We start from the raw sequence: 23,940 nt of genomic DNA on the forward strand, positions 1-23,940 counted from the left end.
AGCCAACATGAATTTGTCAAATACAAATCATGCCAAACCCACCTAATTTCCTTCTTTGACAGGGTTACTGGCCTAGGGGACTGTGGGAAGCAAAAGATGTGATATCTCTTGATTTTAGTGAGGTTTGGGATATAGTCCCACATGATATTCTCTTACGCAAACTAGGGAAATGTGGTCTAGATGAAATTACTATAAGGTGGGTGCACAACTGTTGAAAGACTGTACTCAAAGACAATGAGGAGTCCAGTGGCCCTTAAAGACTAACAGATTTATTTGGGCATAAGTTTTCGTTGGTAAAAAAACCACTTCTTCAGATGCATGGAGTGAAAATTACAGATACAGGGATAAATATACTGGCACATGAAGAGAAAGGAGTTACCTTACAAGTGGAAAACCAGTGTTGACAAAGCCAATTCAGTCAGGTTGGATGTGGTCCACTCCCAATAATTGATGAGGAGGTGTCAATACCAAGAGAGGAAAAATTGGTTTTGTAGTGAGCCAGCCACTCCCAGTCCCTATTCAAGCCCAAATTAATGGTGTTAAGTTTGCAAATGAATTTTAGCTCTGCAATTTCTCTTTGAGGACTATTTTTGAAGTTTTGTAGAAGGATGGCTACTTTTAAATCTGTTATTGAATGTCCAGGGTGATTGAAGTGTTCTCCTACTGGCTTTTGTATGTTACCATTCCTGATGTCTGATTTATGTCCATTTATTCTTTTACGTAGAGACTGTCCGGTTTGGCCAATGTACATGGCAGAGGGGCATTGCTGGCACATGATAGCATATATCACATTAGTAGATGTACAGGTAGATCTGCGTGGACTCCTCCTGACGGTCAAAACGACAGATTGGACTTCTACATAGAGTGCTTCCGCAGATGTGCACAGGCTGAAATTGTGAAAAAACAGCATCACTTGCCCCATAACCTCAGCTATACAGAATGCAATGCCATCCACAGCCTCAGAAACAACTCTGACATTATAATCAAAGGGGCTGACAAAGAACGTGGCGTAGTCATCATAAACAGATCGGATTATGAACAGGAGGCTGCCAGGCAACTCTCCAATACAACATTCCACCGGCCACTATCCTCTGATCCCACTGAGGAGTACCAAATGAAACTACACCATCTGCTCAAGAAACTCCCTGCTATAGCACAGGGACAAATCTACACAGACACACCCCTAGAGCCCCGACCAGGGGTATTCTATCTGCTACCCAATATCCATAAACCTGGAAACCCTGGACGCCCCATCATCTCAGGCACTGGCACTCTTACAGCAGGATTATCTGGCTATTTGGACTCTCTCCTCAACCCCTACGCTACCAGCACTCCTAGCTATCTTCAAGACAACACCAACTTCTTGAGGAAACTACAATGCATTGGTGATCTTCCTGAAAACATCATCCTGGCCACCATGGATGTAGAAGCTCTTTACACCAATATTCCACAAGAGGACGGACAACAAGCTGTCAGGAACTGTATCCCTGATGAGGCCAAAGCACACCTGGTGGCTGAGCTTTGTGACTTTGTCCTCACCCACAACCATTTCAGCTTTGGGGACAACTTATACCTTCAATTCAGGGCACTGCTATGGGTACCCGCATGGCCCCACAGTATGCCAACATTTTTATGGCTGACTTAGAACAATGCTTCTTCAGCTCTTGTCCCCTAGCACTCCTCCTCTACTTGCACTACATTGATGACATCTTCATCATATGGACCCACGGGAAGGAGGCCCTTGAAGAATTCCATCTGGATTTCAACAATTTCCACCCCACCATCGAACTCAGCCTGGACCAGTCCACACAAGAGATCCACTTCCTGGACACTACAGTGCAAATAAATGATGGTCACATAAACACCATCCTATACCGGAAACCTACTGACCGCTATACTTACCTACATGCCTCCAGCTTCCATCCAAGACACATCACACAATCTATTGTCTACAGCCAAACCTTAAGATACAACTGCATTTGCTCCAATCCCTCAGACAGAGACAAACACTTTCAAGATCTTTATCGAGCATTCTTAAAACTACAATACCCATCTGGGGAAGTGAGGAAACAGATTGACAGAGAAAGGTGGGTACCCTGAAGTCACCTATTACAGGAAAGGCTCAACAAGGAAAATAATAGAACATCACTGGCCATCACGTTCAGACCCCAGCTAAAACCTCTCCAGCACATCATCAACGATGTAAAACCTATCCTGGAAAATGATCCTTCACTCTCACAGACCTTGGGAGGTGGGGGAGTCCTTCCTTACAGACAGCCCCCCAACCTGAAGCAAATACTCACCAGCAACTGCATACCACACCACAGAAACACTAACCCAGGAACCAATCCCTGTTACAAACCCGGTGCCTACTCTGTCCCCATATTTACTCTAGTGACAACATCAGAGGATCCAACCACACCATCAGGGGCTCATCAGCCACACCATCAGGGGCTCATTCACCGGCACATCTACTAACGTGATATATGCCATCACGTGGCAGCAATGCCCCTCTGCCATGTACATTGGCCAAACTGGACAGTCTCTACGTAAAAGAATAAATGGACACATATCAGATATCAGAAATGGTAATATACAAAAGCCAGTAGGAGAACATTTCAATCTCCCTGGACATTCAATAAGAGATTTAAAAGTAGCCATCCTTCAACAAAAAAACTTCAAACACAGACTTCAAAGAGAAACTGCAGAGCTAAAATTCATTTGCAAACTTAACACCATTAATTTGGGCTTGAATAGGGACTGGGAGTGGCTGGCTCACTACAAAACCAATTTTTCCTCTCTTGGTATTGACACCCCCTCATCAATTATTGGGAGTGAACCACATCTACCCTGACTGAATTGGCCTTGTTGATTGGTTCTCCACTTGTAAGGTAACTCCCTTCTCTTCATGTGCCGGTATATTTATGCCTGTATCTGTAATTTTCACTCCATGCAACTGAAGAAGTGGAGTTTTTTTTACCCATAAAAGCTTGTGCCTAAATAAATCTGTTAGTCTTTAATGTGCCACTGGACTCCTCATTGTTTTTGTGGACACAGACTAACATGGCTATCCCTCTGATACTTTATACTCAAAGAGTAGTTATCAATGGTTTGTTGTTAAACTCCCATGGGGTCAGTCCTGAATCTGGTTCTAATAAATATTTTAATTAATGACTCCAATAATGGAATGGAGCGTTTGCTTCTAAAATCTGCGGATGACACCAATTTGGGAAGGGTTGCAAGTAATTTGGAGGACAAAACTAGACTTCAAAACAACCTTGATAAATAAGAGAATTGTTCTGAAATCAACAAGATGAAATTCAATAAAGACAAGTTTAAAGTACTTCACTTAGACAGTAAAAATCAAATGCACAACTACAAAATGGGGAATAATTGGCTAGGTGGTGGAACTGCTTGAAAGGCATCTGGGGTTAGAATGGCTCACAAACTGAATATGAGTAAGCAATGTGATGCAGTTGTGTAAAAAGCTAATATCATTCTAGGTGTGTAAATAGGTGTGTCATATCTAAGACATGGGAGGTAATTGTCCTGCTGTACTCAGCCCTGATGAGGCCTCAGCAGGAGTGCTGTGTTCAGTTCTGGGTGCCACACTTTAGGAAAGATGTGTACAAATTGGAGAGAGCCCAGAGAAGAGCAACAAAAATGATAAAAGGTTAAGAATACCTGACCTGTGAGGAAAGGTTAAAAAAAACGGGGCATGTTTAGTCTTGAGAAAAGACTGAGTGGGGAACTGATAACATTTTTCAAATATGTTAAAGGATTGGGCTGAAGGTAGGGCAACTAGCTGTAGACATATTCTGCAACAAAGCAGATTTAGGTTAAATTTGGAAAAGCTTTTGAACTATAGGGATGAGGGCACCTGCAGCTGGCACCATTTTCTGCCAATCACAAGCAGCCTTTATGCTACCACAACTCTGGTTACAACACAGTCCTTAGATCCGCGAAGCTTGGCTACCCTTGTCTTACAGGGTCCCTACCAAGCAGTCCAGGCTTCCAAACCAACCTATGTCCAAAAGAGTTCTCTGCCAGCAGCATCCTCTGGATCCCAAAGAGCTGTATGTTTGGTTCTGAGACACCACCTAGGGATAGTCAGCCAACAGACAAACTCTAGGTAGCCTGGCGTTTTGCTGCTTCAGTGGCCGCGAATATCCAGTATAGGGAAGCACAAGTTAGCGAGCATCCTGGGTCCAGGGCAAATAATCATGGATGCTGTTTACAGCCAAAGATGTCAGTAGATAAGAAAACTACCTCCAGCATTTCACTTTCAGACACTAGCTCTCCACAGCCCTGTTAGTTGGGGAAGTGCAGGGTACGCTGACTGCTCCCAAACCAAAGGAGGGAGAGATTTGGAACTCAGAAGTTACTAAACTGATTAGGGGGGAGGGATAGCTCAGTGGTTTGAGCATTGGCCTGCTAAACGCAGGGTTGTGTGCTCAATCCTTGAAGGGGCCATTTAGGGATCTGGGGCAAAAATCCATCTGGGGATTGGCCCTGCTTTGAGCAGGGGGTTGGACTAGATAACCTCCTGAGGTCCCTTCCAACCCTGAGATTCTATGAGCCTATAAAGGTAGTTAAGCTCTGGAATAGCCTTCCAAGGGAGGGTATAGAATCCCCATCATTGGAAATTTTTAGGATCAGGTTAGACAAACACCTGTCAGTGGTGATCTAGGTTTACTTGACCTCTTGAGGTCCCTTCCAGCCCTACATTTCATGATGTTATGATTCCTAATCTGTTATTTCTGAAGTACTAGGATTAAATTCTGGAGCAGTTTATAAATGAAATAGGTTTGATAGTCCAGCTTCCAAATATATTTTTAATTACAGATAGTACCATGCACTGCAAAAGTCAGCACAATTGGAAATCTCTGCTGAGAGAGGACTTAAACCAATGCTAGAATAGTCAGGTGTGGACAGCACCACAGGTATAGGGTGTCTTTGCAGGGCAGAAGCTAAATGTGGAATGTCAGGCAGTTTTGTAGGTCATGCAGCACAAAAAAATCATCCTCAAATGAAGATTGCGGCAAATGTCTTGTTTTATAAACAGCTACTTCAAAACGAATGCACCAAAATCTGTAGCAATGGAGTGATGTTATTTCAGATCATTTGGGATTTAATGTGGATTTAAACCATTGGCTTTAATATGTAACACTTTTATGAGTTCTTAAAGCAGAAGCATTTTTCCAGAGCTGTATTTGCCAAGGAATATAGTAAACTTAATATCTTAAGTACAAATGTGAAAGATTGTAAAGCAGACGTCAAGAGCCCAGTACAAATGAAAGATTCATACCATTCCTAATTAGCTGTGAAATATAGCGTGCTCAACTAGATCTTCTGAGGGCTGTACTGTCCCTGTGTTGTCAGAGCCAATATTTGGCACCTACCAAGTCCTGAGGGTCTCCCTCGTGGTTCATGATTTCTGTCAGCTGGAGAACTGTTCATTCAAAGTGTTGTCAACTGCAAGGTCTTACAGATGTTAGCTGCTCTGAAGGTGTGCACCATGGTCCAGGCAGAATGGAGTGCACATCTGTAGCAAAGGAGGCTACTGGAACCTGGAGATAGCTGTCCCATCTCCCAATCACCAATGTTGTTTGCAAGCAGGGCAAATCTCACATCGCTCACTGGCTTGCCCCAAATTCTGTTCATTATCTTACAGATACCTCTGGGACTGATTCTCCAGTTCTGTACTGAAGCCAGTGGAGTGACACTGGTTCCAATCTACTGTAACAGTGCAAAGAACCATACTCAGCATCTTTACCATACACTTAAGGTCAGATCCTCAGCTTCTGGGTACCATATACCCCATACGGATTTGGTCTTCAACTAGCTTTATTCACAAGGTTTTATTTGGCATCTTCCTGGCCTGATTGTCCCCCCCCCCCCCCTTGCTGATGTAAATCAGGAGTGATTCACTGAAGCCCCTTGAGTTACAGTGGTGTCAGGAGCCAGGCATATTGAAATTTCTTGGCCCACCTGCAGAGAAATGGAAAGCATCACTTTGCTTCTAGCTTTTCAAACCTGATAGCCATGACACAATGATTTGTCACTGTGAGCCTCCTGTCCAGGGCCGCCCAGAATGGGGGGGGCAAGTGGGGCAATTTGCCCCAGGCTCCACAGGGGCTCCCACGAGAATAGATGGGGAGAGAAAGGGATTTAGACCCAAAGGGAAGGGACGATGAGGCGCTGCAGCTCCTGAGGAGCAGCAGAGGGGCCACAGAGTGAGATGATGGGCCAAGCAACTGTAAGAAGAGGATGTCAGGCTGAAAGAGCAAATCCCCAGAACAGCCAGGAGGAGGCACTACTACGCAGTGAGTAGAGGTCCTCATGACAGCCACTGACCACTTGATGGCCTTCATGGGACTCTGAAGGTGTCTGTATAGATCAGGGCAGCCGTGCAGAGTCACTGGAGCATTAACAAAACATGTCTGAGTCAATTAGCAGAGCACAATTGGGTACTAGATTTAAACTTCTCCTGCCCCGTTTTCTGGTAGTGCCTATCTAGGGTTTCTAGGATATGCTGGGTCAGATTCTCAGCTGGTATCAATCTGCATGACTTCGCTGAAGCTACACCAATTGGGGATCTAGCCTGCTGACTTCCCAGGAGCTATGGCCAATTGACACCAGCTAGGCTCTGGCACACTCACTTTCCTGGAGCTCTGGCTGATTCACACCAGCTGGGGCTCTGATTTTTTCAATTACTTTTAGATAATTATTCAAAACTGTCTTCCTCTTTACCTCCCTGCTCTAGTGCAGTGTCATGTACTGCAGCCACACAGCATCCAAAAAGCTGTCTAGCTCCTCTGAACACAAATATATACAGCGGTCAAACCCCAGACCAGACAGGAGCAGGGCTGCCCTGAGGATTCAGGGGGCCTGGGGCAAAGCAATTTCAGGGGCCCCTTCCATAAAAAAAGTTGCAATACTATAAAATACTATATTCTCATGGGGGCCCCTGTGGAGCCCAGGGCCTGGGGCAAATTGCCCCACTTGCCCCTCCTCTGGGTGGCCCTGTCATCCAGCCAAGTTACAAAAGACCTCCCCTTTCGGGTAATATCAACATCTTCCTTACCATCCCAGGCAGCCCTTAAGTCCACTGCCCTGGCTGGGCCACTCGTTAGTGGGTAGAGAGCATGGTCCCAGATAGCCTCCAAGTTCACTGCCCAGATTGTACTTCTCCCTCAGTGACTGATAAGGGAACCCAGGCTTGCCCTCTACTCTGGGTTCCAGTCCAGGGCCCTATTTCTAGCAGCAAAGGTCTGGGCAACCACAAACCTCCCTACCACTCCCCTGGACTACTTCCTATCTTGCCTATCCCAGGTTCACATTCTCCAAGTTTCTAGCCAAACCCCTTTCCTATGGGTCTGCTAGACTCACCCTTCCCTTTGGGTCCAAATCCCTTTCTCTCCCTTGTCCCAGGGAGAGCGGCTGCAACCCTCTTCCCTAGAGACCCTTTTTGCTACCAGCACCCTAGTTTGATCAAAGCTTCCCCCTCTTCCTGCACAAGTGAGCTTCCCTTAATTAGGGTTTTTCTCTCAGCCTAAATATCCCCCGTTTGCAACTTAATGGGTTGATTGGCCCAGCTGGCCTACATTAACCCCTTCAGGGCCAATGTGGGGAGCACACCTCATCACAGTGGCATTCTTGCAAATCCTGTTAAAGACAACCCACTTTCTGAATCTGGAGCTCAGGTTGTAAATGTCTTTTGGTTACTCAGAGGGAAAAATCAACAAATGAACAGTGTAGGAGTTTTTTGTTTTTCCCAAAAAAACAAATAAATGGGAAAAGCTGGACATTCAAAGAGAAGGCTACATTTCAAGAGTGAAACCCCAAAATCAAAAGTTTGGGAATATACAATTAAGACACTGTTAGCAGTGTTAATTATGATAATGTAGGATTCAGGCCTGTATATTTGCCTGAGATAGAATTTGGGGTCTTGTTTGCCCATTTGATTTTTGATACACTTATATCCTTACTAATATGTGTGAACACTGTCTGTTGCTTCTGCCTAGCCAGATGAGTTTGTTAGTATAATGGGAACAGATAAGAACAGCTACAGTGTTACTGGGCATGGTGGGAGTGTAATATACGAGCGTACACTTGAAAATTGCCTTCACTCCTATCTCAAGGCAAGGTCAAGTAACCAGTTGGGATGGACAGGGAGAGTTGGGGGGAAGGTATAAGAAGCACTAAGAGGGCAAAGAAATGCCTGTCCCTGACCATAGCACAACCTCACTCCTTACCCCTCTCATGGGATACAAAAGAAGTGGGACAAAGCCCCCAGTCTCACGACCCCTCAAAATGGACCATGACCATAAATTGTAAGAGGTGGGACCAAGGGCGACTACTGCAGGTATAATTATGCCTGCTAAGGAGTGGGTGAACGGAGCACTGGGAACAGGCTCTGCAGCGTCAGAGCTATGGATATGCTTGCTTGAAACTAACCCCAATAAACATTGCATTGCCTGCACTTCGGTCTTCTGGCCTTCTGCTTTCTGTCTGCGTGACAAGAACCAGGGAAGGGGGTGATGGGAAAGCCCCCTAACAGATACAACGTTGTTAAACTGGATCATGTAGTCAAGGACACACAAACAACCCTAACTCTGCCCTCAATCTGCCAATGTCCTTCCAACCCCTTTGCACTTTGTATATATAATGGAATATTTTCATTAAGGACTCTGGGGTTTGATGGAAGGCCCACTGAAGTCTAGCAGAGAGCCTTGCAGTAACCTTTAACTAGAGCTGGGTGAAGAATTTGTGTTTCAGTTTGTCCAGCAAACCAAAAAAAAAATCTGAAAAAATATTTCATTTCCAAAAATGTTCAGAAATTGTCAGGCAACTGGAAAAGTTCATTTTGGGTCATACAAACTGTTTCATTCCAGTCAGCTCTAGAAAACATAGGTACGTGCGTGTGTGAGTTGTCTCCCCCACTTTATAACCTTTAGCCAGTATCAGAGTACTGGCCTGCGTCATGGGAGACCCACTTCTGAATCTCAGCACTGGAGCAGGGACTTGAACGAAGATCTCCCCTATCCCAGGTGAGCAGACTATAGGTTATTCTGTGATTGGCTGCTCTCAATCTCACCTATTGAAGCTGTTCCACTTTGTACAAATACTTAAATAATCATTGTCAACTTGTTTGGTCCAATATTCATTGGACCAAACAAGTTGACAATGATTGACGCTGTCACTGGTTGAACTTCAAGGCGCAAGAAGCCTCTCTGATTCAATGCAGTCAAAAGAAGCACATAGGGGCTCTAGTGTTTGAACCTATTCTCAAACTCACCCTCAGCACTGCCAGAAAGACTAAGGGCTTGTTTATAAGGAGAGTTAATGCACTGTGGAACTTTTAGAGTGCAGTAGCAGGGTCCACATGGCCAGTTAGCAGGTGGTAGGTGGGTGCACTGCAGACTTACATTCCACCTTGCCACATACTAACTCTCTGCATAGGCAAGTCTTAAAAGTGATATCTTCTAAAGTATACACTGTTGGCTTAAATCTGCTCCCATTGATGTCAATGGTGAATGACCAGTAACATCACCGGGAACAGAGTCTGAGTGCTTCTGAAAATCCCAACCTAATGCAAAAAGGAAAAACATTTTTTTACTGCCATATATTTATTTCTTGGAAACTTAACTACGAGTAAAGCAAAATGAATAATTTATGTGATGAATTTCTCCACTATTTTTACAGTATTTAACCAGTTCTAAGACGAAGAAAAATAACAGGAAAAAATAAAGTCTATGGGAGAAGAAGGAAAAGTGATCAGACATATTTCATCATTTTTATTGAGTGCAATTTTCTCTTTAGTACAATATTCTCTGAAAGTTACCATTACAAACTCTGACAATTTAAACACAATCAACAAATTGGGAAAAAAAATTACAATGGGGCAAAATCTTGTACAGACATCTCATTGACTATGTACAGGACTGGGCATCTGCTGGCCGGCACAGTGCATGCTGCTGAGGTGAGGGCTCTCATCGCCTCTGCTCATCAGGACAGAGCGAGGCCTTGGCATGACAGCCTGACTTTGCTGTGGAGAGGTCAGCATTCATCCTGCGGTCATGGTGGCAGGGTGCTTTGCCAGAGGAAATGGAGGCGGGCAGTACGGTGGTGAGCATTACTGTCCTGTCTCCATTTCCTTGTGAGATGAATTATTGATGTATTCCCCCTAAAAGAGAAAGGGGGAAAAACAGAATAAGAAAAAATAAGTTAATTTTAATGCAAAAAAACATCATCCCAATTCTTCACATCACTTGTGCTTCGGCAGCATAGGAGAGAGCAGCAAAGCACAGCTAAGAGATGGCATGCCCTACCTTAATTGGGTATATTGTTGGCACTAGAAGATACAATTTTGTAGGCTACAGTGATCTACAGAAGGCTCCCTGGGCTTCCGACTTTAACATCACATATAGCTCTATGCAGATGTTTAGTGAAAATGTGTGCTGACTCCTTAGGAGTAAGTATCCTGGTAAATTCCAACCAGACTGCATGATTATTCCTGACATCTGTCCATAGTCATCATGACAGCTAGTCATGCATTTCCTGCTGATAAAAGATTTCAGCAAGAATTGAAATTGTAGGAAAAATGTTGATTTGGTGAAAAATGTTCAATTTGCCATTGTAAAAATTGGAATAAAATAGTTTCTTTCAAGATGAGTGGATTTAGATCCAAACATTTCAGTTAGTTGAATGGAATCAAAACGTGTCATTTCTGGCTAACATTAAACTGTGTCAGCCTGAGCTACTGCAGTCCCTCATTGGTGGTGTAATTTGGGTGCCCACTGACCTTATTCTACCCAATGGGCTGTGCTTCCTGGCTGGAGTACATCTCCCAAGATGCACCACAGTCTTCACACTGATCTGCACACTGATTCAGGGATGTCTCATGATCATGAGGCATCATGGGAAATGTAGTTTAGTCAGGAGTCTAGCCCATAAGGAAGAATAGGGGCATGAAGCACCTTAACTATAACTCCCATGAAGCACCACGGTGGCTCAGGGGGACACAATTTATCAAAATTTTTGTAATTTTTATCAAAAACAGAAAACCAGGGGGAAAAATTGTAGCAACCTCCCTATTTTTTTTTTTTTTTTTTACAAAAATAATACATTTGTTTTCAGCACCATTTTTCACATAGGAAACTTCCATGTTTGAACGAGTTCTAGCAAAGCATTGGTCACACTTATGGTAAAAGAAAGTCCTGGTCCCAAAAGGCTCTGACAGCCCAATAGACAAGATGAAATAGGTGGATGAGACAAAGAAACAAGCAGGCAGGCAGGGAGGTGGGATGGGGAGACAGTAAAAAGTGGACGTCATAAGTAATTCATAAGTGTAATAGGTAGAAGCAGAAGTCACAGGAACTTCAGCTCACCAGCTGCCAAGCCATTCTCCAGTGGCAGTTTTCTGTAGGCATCTCAGCACAGGGGAATTTTAAGGTGGAGCTTGGATAAAATGGTGACTTTGTGGGTTTTGATGGGGAATTTTTCCCTGTGTATGTAAGGATGACCCAGGAGAAAGTGTGGAGATGCTCGTGGGGAAAGCTGACAAGCAGGTAACACAGGTGGAGCAAAGGCCAGAGTCAATCTTGGGATAAGCTAATAGAATGCGTAGATAGGGTGGGGGCTGGACCATCAAGGACTTCAAATTGTACAATCGTAGAAATGTAGGGTTGGAAGGGACCTTGAGAGATCATCTAATCTACCCCCCCTCCCCGCCGTGCTGAGGCAGGCTTAAGTATACTTAGGCATTTCCTGACAGCTATCCTGTTCTTGAAAACTTCCAGTGACTGGGATTCCACAACCTTCTGAGGTAACCTGTTCCAATGCTTAACTATCCTTATGGTTAGAAAGTTCTTCCCAATCTCTAACCTAACTCTCCCTTGCTGCCCACTAGGCCCATTATTTCTTGTCCTTCTCTCTGTGGACATGGAGAACAACTGATCACCATCCTCTTTACAACACCCTTTCACATATTTGAAGACTGTTATCAGGTCTCCTCTCAGCCTTATCTTCTTTCAGCTGAACATCCCCAGTTCTTTCAACCTTTCCTCATAGGTCATTGATTTCTAACTCTCTTATCATTTTTGTTGCTCTCCTCTGGACTCTCTCTGACTTGTTCACGTCTTTCTTAAACTGTGGCATCTCAAACTGAGCACAGAACTCTACCTGAAGCCTCCCCAGTTGCTTTTTTTGCAGTGGCTGCAAATTATTGGCTTATGTTCAATTTGTGATCCACTATTATCCCCAGATCCTGTTCAGCAGTACTGCTGCCTAGCCAGTTATTTCCCATTTTGTAGTTTTGCATTTGATTTTTCCTTCCTAAATGCAGTACTTCGCACTTTATTGAATTTCATCTTACTGATTTCAAACCAGTTCTCCAGTTTATCAAGATCAAGAGCTTGCAACTCCTCCAAGTTTGGTGTCATCCATAAATCTTATAAACATACTCTCCTCTCCACTCCATCAGCCAAGTCGTTAACGAAAATAGGTCCAGGACTGACCCCTGCAGGACCCCACTAGCTATGTCCTCCCAATTTGTTCCTAAATGACCTCTATAGCAAAAGGAAAGGGTTAAACGGAAACAACCCTTTACCTCCTTTCCCCCCATTAGGAAATCTTGCAGCAGGACTTTTTCTGTTACTATTCTTTAGATACTTCCTTTTCTTTCCATAGAAGCAATACAGCTTTGCCTGAATTCTCCTCCCCTTCCCCTCTGGTTTTATGCTAGGCTGGGGTAATTACCCCTGGCCTTCCCATCTGTGCTTGAGATTAGCATCAGCTCTTGGCTGTTAGCTGAAATCTGTGCCCCAGGCAGTGGAGTTAGTAACAGGAGAATTGACACCTCTATTGCTCTAATGCCAGCATGAGCCATAACTTTAATAAAACTGGGTTTGCTTAATGCTGCACTGGTAATAACCTCTGCCCAAACGCTGCCTCTTTTCCCTCAGTCTTTCTTGCACACTGCATGGCTCAATCAGTGTGTATTCTGGCATAAGAACCAAACAATTTCCTTCTCCCCACTCCTTTACTCCTTTTCAGACCCCTGCTGAGGCTTCCAGCTCTAAATAAGAAATACTGTCAGCACAGCCAAGCCAGGCTTTTCTCAATGGGCAGCTTCACTGGCAGGTGTTTGGGGGGGCAAGAGGTGCATTTGCCATGAGTGTAGCAGATAACCAGGTTCTGGTTCTGCCCTGCTTTGAAGTTCAGGGGTGTTTGGATCTAGGCTTTTGCTCTGGACCCATCATAATTAAGCAGTCATGGCAGAAGCACTGGACAAACACCCAGCACCCACCAAACAATATAGAAACAAGACACTGCAAGGACAGGATACATTGCCTTTGGGGCTAATGGTCTCTCTGGTCTTGACTTCACTGCCACAGAAAGGTGTATTTTTAACCTCAGGGTAACTAAGGTGCATGAGCTATCCTGAGGTAAAACACAGTGAAGGCCAGACACTTTCATTCTACCATGCGGTAAATTCACCAAGATCAACCCCTGGAGGGGGGATAGGGCTGTTTACCTGGCCATTTACCTCGTGATAAAACTAAAGTGCCTGTTGTCTACTAAGTTTTTACTGGTAGGTGCCCTGAAGTAAACAAAGTCACTTTATTAAGCAGTGAAGACAAGGCCTCTGTCCTGACTGTAGCCAGGAGTTGAATGCAGAGCATAGGCCTGAGCCTGAGTTGAAGATACTTGTGCTGTAGAGAGCTCAATTCCAGAGAAAGCTCCTCCTAAGGGGCACAGAACTACAAATCCTATACAGGTCTCTGCTCTTTAAGAAGTCCCTACTATCAATCACCAGTAAGGACAGAACCAAGACTTCTATCACCAACAGCATAAGCCTGTACCAATTGAGGTAGAGGAACAGCTCTGCTAGCTTGTAGAAGAAGGCGCTTTTTCTCTAAGTGGGCCAGTCAGTAAAGGGAGAGATGGTCCCCACACCTAGCCAGCATGGGGCATGTAGAAAACCCAACATGGCAGCAGAACTGTATCTCACCAATCCCTTGCTTCCCGCAGGCGTGTGCTAAGTGGGAGGCAGATTATGTACTTAAGAGGAGAAAAAAATTCTGGGGGCAGGTTAATTTGAAAAAAATAGAGGAAGTTGGACACCACTTTAGAATGAAAGACTAAGTCCTAGGGGGATCCTTCCATGGGCAGAGGTCGAGTTAGATGGTCAAAGTTGCATGGTAACTTCATTTCTCATTCGATCTGCAGTTCATCTCATGGCACTCGCTTCTCAGACACAGGACACTTTTGAATGCTGAAAACTAAACACCTACTCTGGGCATTTCAAAGGAGCTAGGTGTTCAGTTCTCACTGAAAGTCACTGTGATTTGGGTGTATGGCTCCTGACCAGGTCTTTGGAAGCATCAGTCATCAAGCATGGTTCCCCTTAACCAGAACTGCTGATTTGAATGAGGCAAAAACTAGCTGTAATGACTGCTCAGATCCACCAGCCACTGCTGGGCTGTCTCCCTGATGGGCCAGTTCTGCCCAGAAAGCCAGGTTGCAGGAGATAAGGGTGTGGGCACAGGGGGTAGAGAGATCGCCATGGGCAGTGAGTGGAGTTGTGGGGATCATGCTGAGGGATCCAGTCATAGATTTACTTGCCATGGCCATGGATAACAGCCTTGGGATCAGAATTCTATGCCCATTTTAATTGATCTCTGGCTATAGTCTCTTGAAGAAAAAGAATCTGTACTGGACAGTTGTGACTACCTAGAATGGCCTCTGGGCATAGCCCCAAAGGGGAAAAGAAACAGGATGGGATTTCTGTGCCCCCCTGGAATAGACACTTGGTACAACTTCCAGGGCTGGGAGGAGAGGAAGCTGAATAGGATTCCGGGACCCACATTCATTGGACTCTGGGCATAGGCCTTGGAATAAGAACCTGAGCTAGATTGCTGAGCAGATTAAGTATGGATTCCAGGTACAGAGGGAGACAATCCCAAAATGGACACCAGCCCGCAACCCCTCTCCCCTGCAATGGCCCACATTTGCACCCCTAAGGAGAATGAGAAGCTAAATGAGACTTCTATGCTCACCACAGAGCCTGCCTCTTTTCAAGTGAAAAATGGCATTTTTCATGAAAAAGACTAGGAGGATTCCAGCAAAAAAGAGAGCAGCACTGGGAGCACCTCCTACTCACACTGTAACCAAGAAGTGCAGCACGGAAGCGAAATCCCATTATTTAGCCACTTCAGGGGGGCAAAGAAGCTTTTAATATCCAATTTCACCTTGGAAACATAAAGCCGCCACATTAAATAACAAAGCAATTGACCGCTGAGTAGCCTTGTTTGGCTACCAATAACTGGGGACCGTCAGCGTAATTATACTAGGGCTTCTGTACTACTGTCCTAACTTACTGATGCTTTTAAAAATAATTCCAGCTGTGTCTGACATTTTACTCCTATTAAAATTCATCTTCGTACTGAATAAAAATCATTTTAGCCCACCTAGGTAGTAATGAAACTTTTATTTAGTAATGTAGAGTTCAGCAGAAAAAAGGGGAGGAAGCAGAGGTGAGAAAAGAAGAGTGGGGAGAGAGAAACTGAGATTATCTCAAAAGATAATTTATATGGAAGAAAATATATATCCGTGTATTTCTTACCACCAGGGTCCATTTTCAATGCCAAGCTCAGATGTTAGGCCTCATGGCTCACATTAACATTAATGGGAGTAGAAAGTCTAAATTGCTGAAGAACTCTGCACTGAAAATGCATCCCAGTTATGTTTTACAAAAGGCATTACATGCCAAATATATCAGATGATATTTAAAATGTCACTTAACTGGCAAGGTCTCCCGGGGTCAGAATCTCTGTTGGGGTAAATCAGCATGGTTGCCTTGAAGTCAGTGGGGTGACAGTGATATACCACAGCTCCAGATTTGGCCATATAATAAGATTAAACAATACATGGAAAAGACAGACCGCTCTTCAAGGAGAGGAAGGATGCTTTTGTGGTTTAAGGCATTGCAGAGCTGTCTTTTATTCTCAGCCCTGCCACACACTCTGTTTGTGACCTTTGGCAAATTATTTAGGTTCAGATCCTCAAAGGTATGTAGGCTTCTTGAGGATCTGGGTCTTAATGTTTCCATCCCCTGTCTGTAAAATGAGCATAACAATACTGCCTTTGCCTGCCTTGTTTGTTCACACTGCAGGTGCTACAAGGCAGAGAGGGTCCCCCATTATATGTCTGTACAGTGCCTAGCAGAATGAGAGGGAGAAAATAAAGCACAGATGACAGATGTTAGTCATGCCGCTTAAAGAACTACTAGAAGGTGCTGAGACGTTATGTTGAGGAATGTGGTAAAAGCTATAGACTATAATAATGAGGCTTTGAGCTCAGCCTATAAGCATTACTGTAATATAAATAGTAATAACTAGGAAACACTCATGCGGAAGAAGAGGCACTATACCTGGCAAAGTGCTATTGATATTGATAGAGACAAGCTGGCTGAGGTCATACCTTTTATTGAACCAACTTCTGTTGATGGAAGAGACAAGCTTTTGAGCATCACAGAGCTTGTATAAAGATTGTCCTTTCCACCAACAGAAGTTGGTCATATAAAAGACATTACCTCACCCACCTTGTCTCTCTGGGACCAACGTGACTACAACAACACCGCAAACAACATTTGTATTGGTATGAATTATATAATAATGCATCATTCATTATTTTGGGAGCAAACTGCGTTCTCCCTCTTAAGGGCCATAAAAACTAGGTTGCTTTGCAGAATTATAAATTATAAATATAGTGACACTTCACAGCTGCATGAAACGCATTTGATCAAGTATAACACATGTAACACATTTGACCAGTGCAAAGAAAAGATGTCTATTATTCCTGCAAGAGTTACAGGGGAAGAATGAATAGGAAACACAGGCAGCACAGAAGCAAGCAGGAGCATACATCAGGGAAGAAATATGGAAGAACATAGAAAGGGATCCCCAGTTTGTGATGAGAGAAATGAGGGGAGAAAGAGAGCAAAGCAATCACTGTTTCTTTAACTGTTCCCACAAGCTGTCCCCGGGGATCAGCCCTTATAAATGCCATCTCCCTGGGGAATCCCAATTGTCAATGAAGTGCAGTTTCACACTTAACAGGGAGGATAATTTGACAGCCACAATTAACGCAAATGGCGCTTTGATTCCCTGAAGGGAGGCCATCCAGTAGTTAAGAGTTAAAACATGCTTTCTCTGTGTTAACACCGCTCCCCTGCCAGGTGTGTGAGACAGAAAGCTTGTTAATTTCCATAGGCATTAAAGAGAAAGAGCGAGTGGGAAGCCTGCACAAAGTATAAGGAGTCAATGAGGTGCAAGGAAGACAGGTGAAAAGGAAATAGCTTGTAAGGATTCAGTCTGCTGTTTCCACTGGCTTGGCTATAGCAGGGCCCTGACCCTGGGTGGTGCTGGACATCCTGGGAGAAGCATTTCATTTTCATTAGGGTGTTCAGCAGTTCTTCCTATGTACCTACACACTCCTTCGGTTAATCCAGACCACTCTAAGAGGCAGGATAAGAGTAAAGCCTGCTAATATACACAGGCTCCCAAATCACGCTTCTCTGAACTAGGCAAATCTCATTTAACACTTCTGCAAAGATGAGCCCCGTACAGACATTTCCTGGCTCTGTACAATGTGAAAATCCTGCTTAGTACCCACGTACATGAGCTGAGCTGCCCTGGAATCAATAATAAATATCATACCTTGCATTGGTATAGGGCATTGCACCTGAGGATCTCAAAGTGCTTTACAGACATAAACAAATTCAGTCTTGTAACACCCCTGTGAGATAGGAGAGTATTACATTCCCTGTCCTGAGGCTGGGGAAATTGGGCTGGAGGCAGGTGATGTGACTTGCCCAAAGTCACACAGGAGATCCGTCGCAGAGCTGGGAAAAGGCAGCAAGGAGATAGATTTCATGAATGCAGGTAGTCATGTCCCCTCTTTTCTGTCTCATCTGAAAGTTGGCACCACCAGAAGACCAATGCCTCTTTACCCAACCATTGGGCTGAGGAATTGTTTAGTTTCAACCTTGGTTGTGGCTCCTTCCATTCTCCTTTTGGGGTGAGGGGTCTTGGAGGGCCTGGGTGGAAGAGTCTTCCCTAGCCCTTGTGCAGGAGGCATAAGGTGGGAGAAGCCCCCCCGTATCCCTTCCCACCCAGGCAATCCAGTCCTTCAGTGTTGTGATCCATTTTGTCCCATTTGGGTTTTCCCTACTTAATACAAAATAAGTAATAAACAGATAAGTAATCAAATAAAAGACCTGTGCTCTGTGCGCTGAATAAAATCCAACCCAATCAAGAAATGACAGGAGGAGAAATTGGGTATTTAATGATCAACTCTTTGACAGCAGGAGCTGGGCTCTCCCAACTCTTCAAACTAATGCAATCTCTGGGCTGCAGAGGGGAAATCAGGATTAAGTGATTCTGAAATCCAAAGTGTGTTGGGTGGGCTCATTTCTAAATTGTTCAGGGGAGGGACCCAAGAATCCTGTGAAAATGTTTTAGCAAATTGGTGAATGGGGAAAGAACTGACTTGTGCAGATTGCAAGCCCACATGTCTGTGGTAGGCTCTAGAGAGCTCCAGTCTGCTTTTCAGATATGAAACTCCCCAGGCATCTTGCTCCTCAAATATAATACTTGGCATGGTCTGTATTTCATGCTGTCAGTCCCACTCAGTGCTAATTAGCATTGATAACTGCACTGATGTTAACCATCATTTTCATGCCCTCTCTCCCCACCTTCAAAACAAGGGTTCAATTGCCTAATGAGACCCTTGAGGATAATCATCAAGATGGAGGGACAAATTCATCCTTAGTGTAACTGGATTGACTTCAATGAAGTAACTCCAGGGATGAAAATGCCCTAAAAAAAGCAAAGATTATGGGCAAGTGTATGTGCGAGAAAGACAACTGAAAGGGCAACAGAAGAGAATGGAAAGTTATGGTGATGAGAGGTAGTGTGCCCTAGTGGATAATGTACAGTACTAGGAGTCAGGAGACCTGGCTTTTGTTCCCACCTCTGCCACGGAGCTGCTGTGCGTCCCTGTGCATGGCACGTTGCCTGTTTGTGCCACTGTCTTCCCTCCCATCTGCTGTCTGTAAATCCTTCATGGCAGGTGGGGACTGTCCCTTGCTATGTGCTCATACAGCACGTCGCACAGTGGGGCATCAGTCTCAGGTCTGGCCGTTAGGCACTGCTGTAATGCTGATAATAATAGAGACATCAGAACCAGATGGAAGGAAGAACACGAAGAAGGCACCGGGTCAGAGAGAGGGGAAGGGGAGGCAAACGAAGAACTCCTTTTATGTGGCAATGGGCAAATAGCAAAGTAGGAAACCTAGCAAATGCAATACCTTTGATGGGGTTAAAGCCAATAGAGATGGAATTCCTATGAGCCTGCTATTCTGCTACTGGACTTTAACCATCATGTGTAAGGAGCTGGATAGCTTGGTATCAGAGTGAAATTCTATTTCCTAAGCCAGTCAATGCTGGTCACATCTAAACTGCTCCATCAATGAGCCAAGGAACTACTCTGACCTGGGCTGGGAATGAAATTCAGGCAGTATGCTCATGCAATCATGGCTCTGCAACTATTAAGCTATTAAGGGACATTCTGCACAGTAAAGCATTATAGTATTTTTTCCTGGGATAAAGGATCCTAGGATGGGAATAAACATGGATGCTCTGGTCTCTGCTCTCCCTCTTTGTTCTCTGGCTTCCTCCATCCTCTCTTCCCTCTTCTGCTGCCTTCTAAAAATGGGATGGTTGAGTGGTGAGGTTGTAAGAACAGAAGGAGCTGTCTTTCCTCTTCCTGCTCCATGAAGATGCAGTTGGCCTATGACCTTTGTTGGGTGGTGGTTTTGTGATGTCATGTCCAGTGGGATGATGAGGTCAGAGATGCTCATCAATAAATCAGTCTCACCTCCCCTTGCTGCAATACGCAGAGAAGAGGAAAGGTAGCCCCAGTGTTTCTCAGGGGGTGTTTGCAAGGAGAGCACAGAAGGAATGACAACTGCTGCATTCAGAGCGGTGAGTAGCAGAAAGTGCTGTTGGTATTGAGGGCGATGTGCATTCCTAGGTACCTTGTTTGAGAGCTGCATGTGTGGGCTGGTTGAGAAGTTGGGGCAATGAGCCAGTGCAGATAATGAGGGGGCTGGAAGTGAGAATAGCGATAAATGTCAATGCTGAGTGAACACTCTGGACAGCTAGCAGAGGATTTCCATGGGAATTCCCCAGGAAGCTCTTAGAAGAAGCCGCTGAAGTGTGCAGGCCAGGCACTGTGAAGTCCTACCAAACTCCTTTGAAAAAAGTACACAGCATAAGTGGAATACAGCATGGATCCAAAGGTGAGCTGATGCAGAAGGTTTGCAGTGTTGCTGTTCCTGAATGAAAACCAGGAGAACTACATTTACATGAAGTGCAAGGCCATCTGCTTTCTGGAAGAAAACTTACCAGGGCCTGACCAGCAGATCAGATCAATGGGAAAAAGCAAGAAAGCAAACCTATTAAGCACCAAAGGATAAACCATCAGAACCATCACAAGTTGGACACAATGGCTGGAATGCTTCTGCAGAAGCAAGTATATAGATAGACAAATGTGGTGAATAGAATGAGTAACACAAAAAGCTAGAGAACACCAACTGTGAAGTGTTTCATCCTACTCACCAACAACCATATTCTGCACTTGAGAAGAGGTCAGATGAGGAGCATACTGACAAAAGGAAAAGAAGACAGGGTAGCCCAACTGATAACCTCAATGAAACAAGTAAAGTGGAGCCACCAGCAAGACAAAGGAGACAAGTAATCCTGATTGGTGACTCTATGGGGAGGGAGGGATAGCTCAGTGGTTTGAGCATTGGCCTGTTGTAAACTCAATCCTTGAGGGGGCTATTTAGGGATCTGGGGCAAAAATCTGTCAGGGACGGTACTTGGTCCTGCTGTGAAGGTAGGAGACTGGACTTGATGATCTTTCAACGTCCCTTCCAGTTCGATTTTTGGGGGGAGGGATAGCTCAGTGGTTTGAGCATTGGCCTGCTAAACCCAGCGTTATGAGTTCAATCCTTGAGGGAGCCATTTAGGGATCTGGGGCAAAAATCTGTCTGGGGATTGGTCCTGCTCTGAGCAGGGGGTTGGACTAGATGACCTCCTGAGGTCCCTTCCAACCCTGATATTCTATGATAATCTGAGCTGATACTGAAGGGTATAAATTCTGATACACTTCCTGGGTAGCACCTTACTGGCAAGTTATGCTGGTGAAATCAAGCAGCTACTTGTGGAGTAAGTCACTAATCACTGTGCATAACAGTGGTAGAACCTGGCCCTTAGTGTGTTTCACAGGGATATAAATAGGACTACTGAAATCAAATTAAGAAAGGGAATTTAGGCCAAATATCAGAAAAGCCTTTTATTTATTAATAGTTAGCTATTATAGCATGAGGTTGCAAATTAGACTGCCAGGGGAAATGATAACAAGCCCAACTCATACTGGACAGACCACAAAAAAATGTACTGCACCAATATCAGAATTGAATGGGCCTGATTGTCCTTTCCCTTTTATAGATGTCAGTCTAGAGTAACCCTACTGAAAACATTAGACTTGCACCAGTGTAAAACTGGTGCGACACTAGCGTTAACCCCAAAGATTTTTTCTCTCCACTCTGGTCATCTCTTCCTCCCTCTTCATCCTCTTTCCAACCTTCATCCTCTCCCCATTTTCCTTAATAGAGTTGGTTAAAATGCCAGGGCCGGCTCTGGCTTTTTTGCCGCCCTAGGCAAATCCCCCACCGGCCGGAGCGCCGGGGGGAGGGCGGCGAGCCCGCCGCAGCTCTGCTCTCCCCGGCGGCCAGAGCGCCGGGAGGAGGGCGGGGAGCCTGGCCGGGGCTCTCTGCTCTCCCCGCCGGCCAGAGCGCCGGGAGCAGGGCGGAGAGCCCGGCTGGGGCTCTCCGCTCTCCCCGGCGGCCAGAGCGCTGGGGGGAAGGCGGAGAGCCCCCGGCGGCCAGAGCGCCGGGAGGAGGGCAGAGATCCCAGCCGGGGGCTCTCCACTCTCCCCGGCAGCCAGAGTGCCGAGGGGAGGGCGGAGAGCCCCCGGCGGCAGGAGCGCCGCGGGGAGGGTGGCGAGCCCAGTCGCGGTCCCGCTCTCGGGCCGGAGCGCCCCGCCGCACCGCCCCCCCTCCAGGCGCCGCCCCAAGCACATGCTTGGTGGGCTGGTGCCTGGAGCCGGCCCTGAAAATGCTTTTGGAGGCTTCCAATTAATTTTTTTATTAAAGTTCATCTCTTGCTTCCAGTTGCTGGAGCTAGCACGCACCTTCACGCGCAAAAAGCGTGGCTGGAATGGCACTTCCACCCGGTCAGAGCAGGACTGTAAAAGTAGCTCATTCTGCACAGAAACATACAGGCAGACATCTGCCAATGCACATTACACCAGACCAAAATGCATAAAAAAGAGGAAGATGTAAAGTTAAAAACCTGATCAGAGTTCAAGCATCTCAGGTTGTTTTCAGATGGGTTGGCACACTTCCACGACAAATTTGCCATAAGAATAACTTCTTTCAGCACTGTTTTGGCATAGAACCTGCCATTATGCTCTATTAGTCGTCATATTTCAGTAGCACCTAGAGGCTCCACTGGGCTAGGAGCTATATAAACACATAATGAGAGACCTTCCATTCTCACATCTGCCTGCTGCAGGGTTCTTAGGCTTGCCACCAAAGCATGTAGTACCAGCCACTGTCAAAAACAGGGTTCTGGACTAGATGGACTTGGGTCGGCTCCAATCTGGCAATTCCTATGTCCCTAAATTCAAAGACCTCACAGTCTAAATACACAACGGGTGGGATGGCAAACAGGCCACAGAAAGGTAAAGAGACTTGCCTAAGGTCAGACAGAATTTCAGTAGAAGCTCTGGGATTAGAACTGAAGACATCCACTGGATCCACCCCACAGGCTCATGTTACTCCTTGAATGCAACAAGCATTTAAATATGGGGTATCTGTGTCTGCTCCCCAGAATCACTTTAGAAGTTTTAAATACTAAGTTCGTTCTCTTTCTCTCTTTCTCTCTCGTCCCGGGGAATCTTATTTTGAATTTCACAAAAGGGTCTCCTTGAACTTCTTTGAAAACAATTTGGAAGGCTCCCAAGTTATAATTAGATCATCATCCATTGTGGCAGGCTCTGATATAAGAGCCGCCAAATCAGATTATGACATGTAAATTGAATAACCTTCTGTGGATCACCTTACTCAATCAGAACTTTGAAGAAGCAAATACAGAACACCTGCTTTAAGTGCAAGAGGCAGATTTAAAACTCTGATCAGAATGGCAAGTCTTTAAATGATAAATTAATCACATATAACCCAAAGATAGAGAAATGAAGGTGGGTGAGGAGGAGGAAGTACGAAGAGTTAGAATTTGTTTGGCAGTGTTTGAAAATCTATTGTGAGGTTTGGAAATCCATTTCTCAAGTTGGAAATCTATTGAATTTTTTAAAGTTAAATTCAATGTTTAAAAATAATGGCTTCTAAATGAACATATTGTGGTTCAAATTTATTAGCAGCTTTTCTAGATCAGAGGCAAGAAATGTAAGAAATGCAAATGTGTACATCCTAGTTGTAAATCAGCAACAATGATCATGGTAATTCACTAAAAAATGCTGTAAATGAAGCCTGAGTATTTATTCTGCTCCAGATTCCCTGCCTCTACCAGCTGGAATACTCCTGCAGCATCCCAATCAGTAGGAGACACCAGGTTCTCTTCCAAATCATCATGTCCCAGATTGCCCCAAGGTCTCTTGGGAAGTCTATTTGTATGCACCTTGTAATAGTGGGGTCTGGGCAGCTTTTGTAACAACACATATGGCAAAAAGAATTCCTATGAACCCTTAGGATACATTATTTGCACCCACAGACAAATATTAAAT

The 23,940-nt window shown here is 44.9% G+C and overlaps 1 protein-coding gene across 5 annotated transcripts in view; it reads right to left on the reverse strand.

The window, feature by feature from the left end:
• Positions 1-9,787: 9,787 nt before the first annotated feature.
• The window catches only part of EPHB1 (EPH receptor B1), a 350,847-nt gene continuing 336,694 nt past the window's right edge, over positions 9,788-23,940 (reverse strand). For all 5 annotated transcript variants that reach the window (XM_065556231.1, XM_008171781.4, XM_042853436.2 and 2 more), the window contains one exon: positions 9,788-10,189. In XM_065556231.1, coding sequence (XP_065412303.1) covers positions 10,081-10,189 — 109 coding nt within the window. In that variant the 3' untranslated portion in view covers positions 9,788-10,080. The remainder of the gene's footprint in view (positions 10,190-23,940) is intronic.

This window comes from Chrysemys picta, chromosome 9, assembly GCF_011386835.1.
Source record: "Chrysemys picta bellii isolate R12L10 chromosome 9, ASM1138683v2, whole genome shotgun sequence".
NCBI lineage: Eukaryota > Metazoa > Chordata > Testudines > Emydidae > Chrysemys > Chrysemys picta.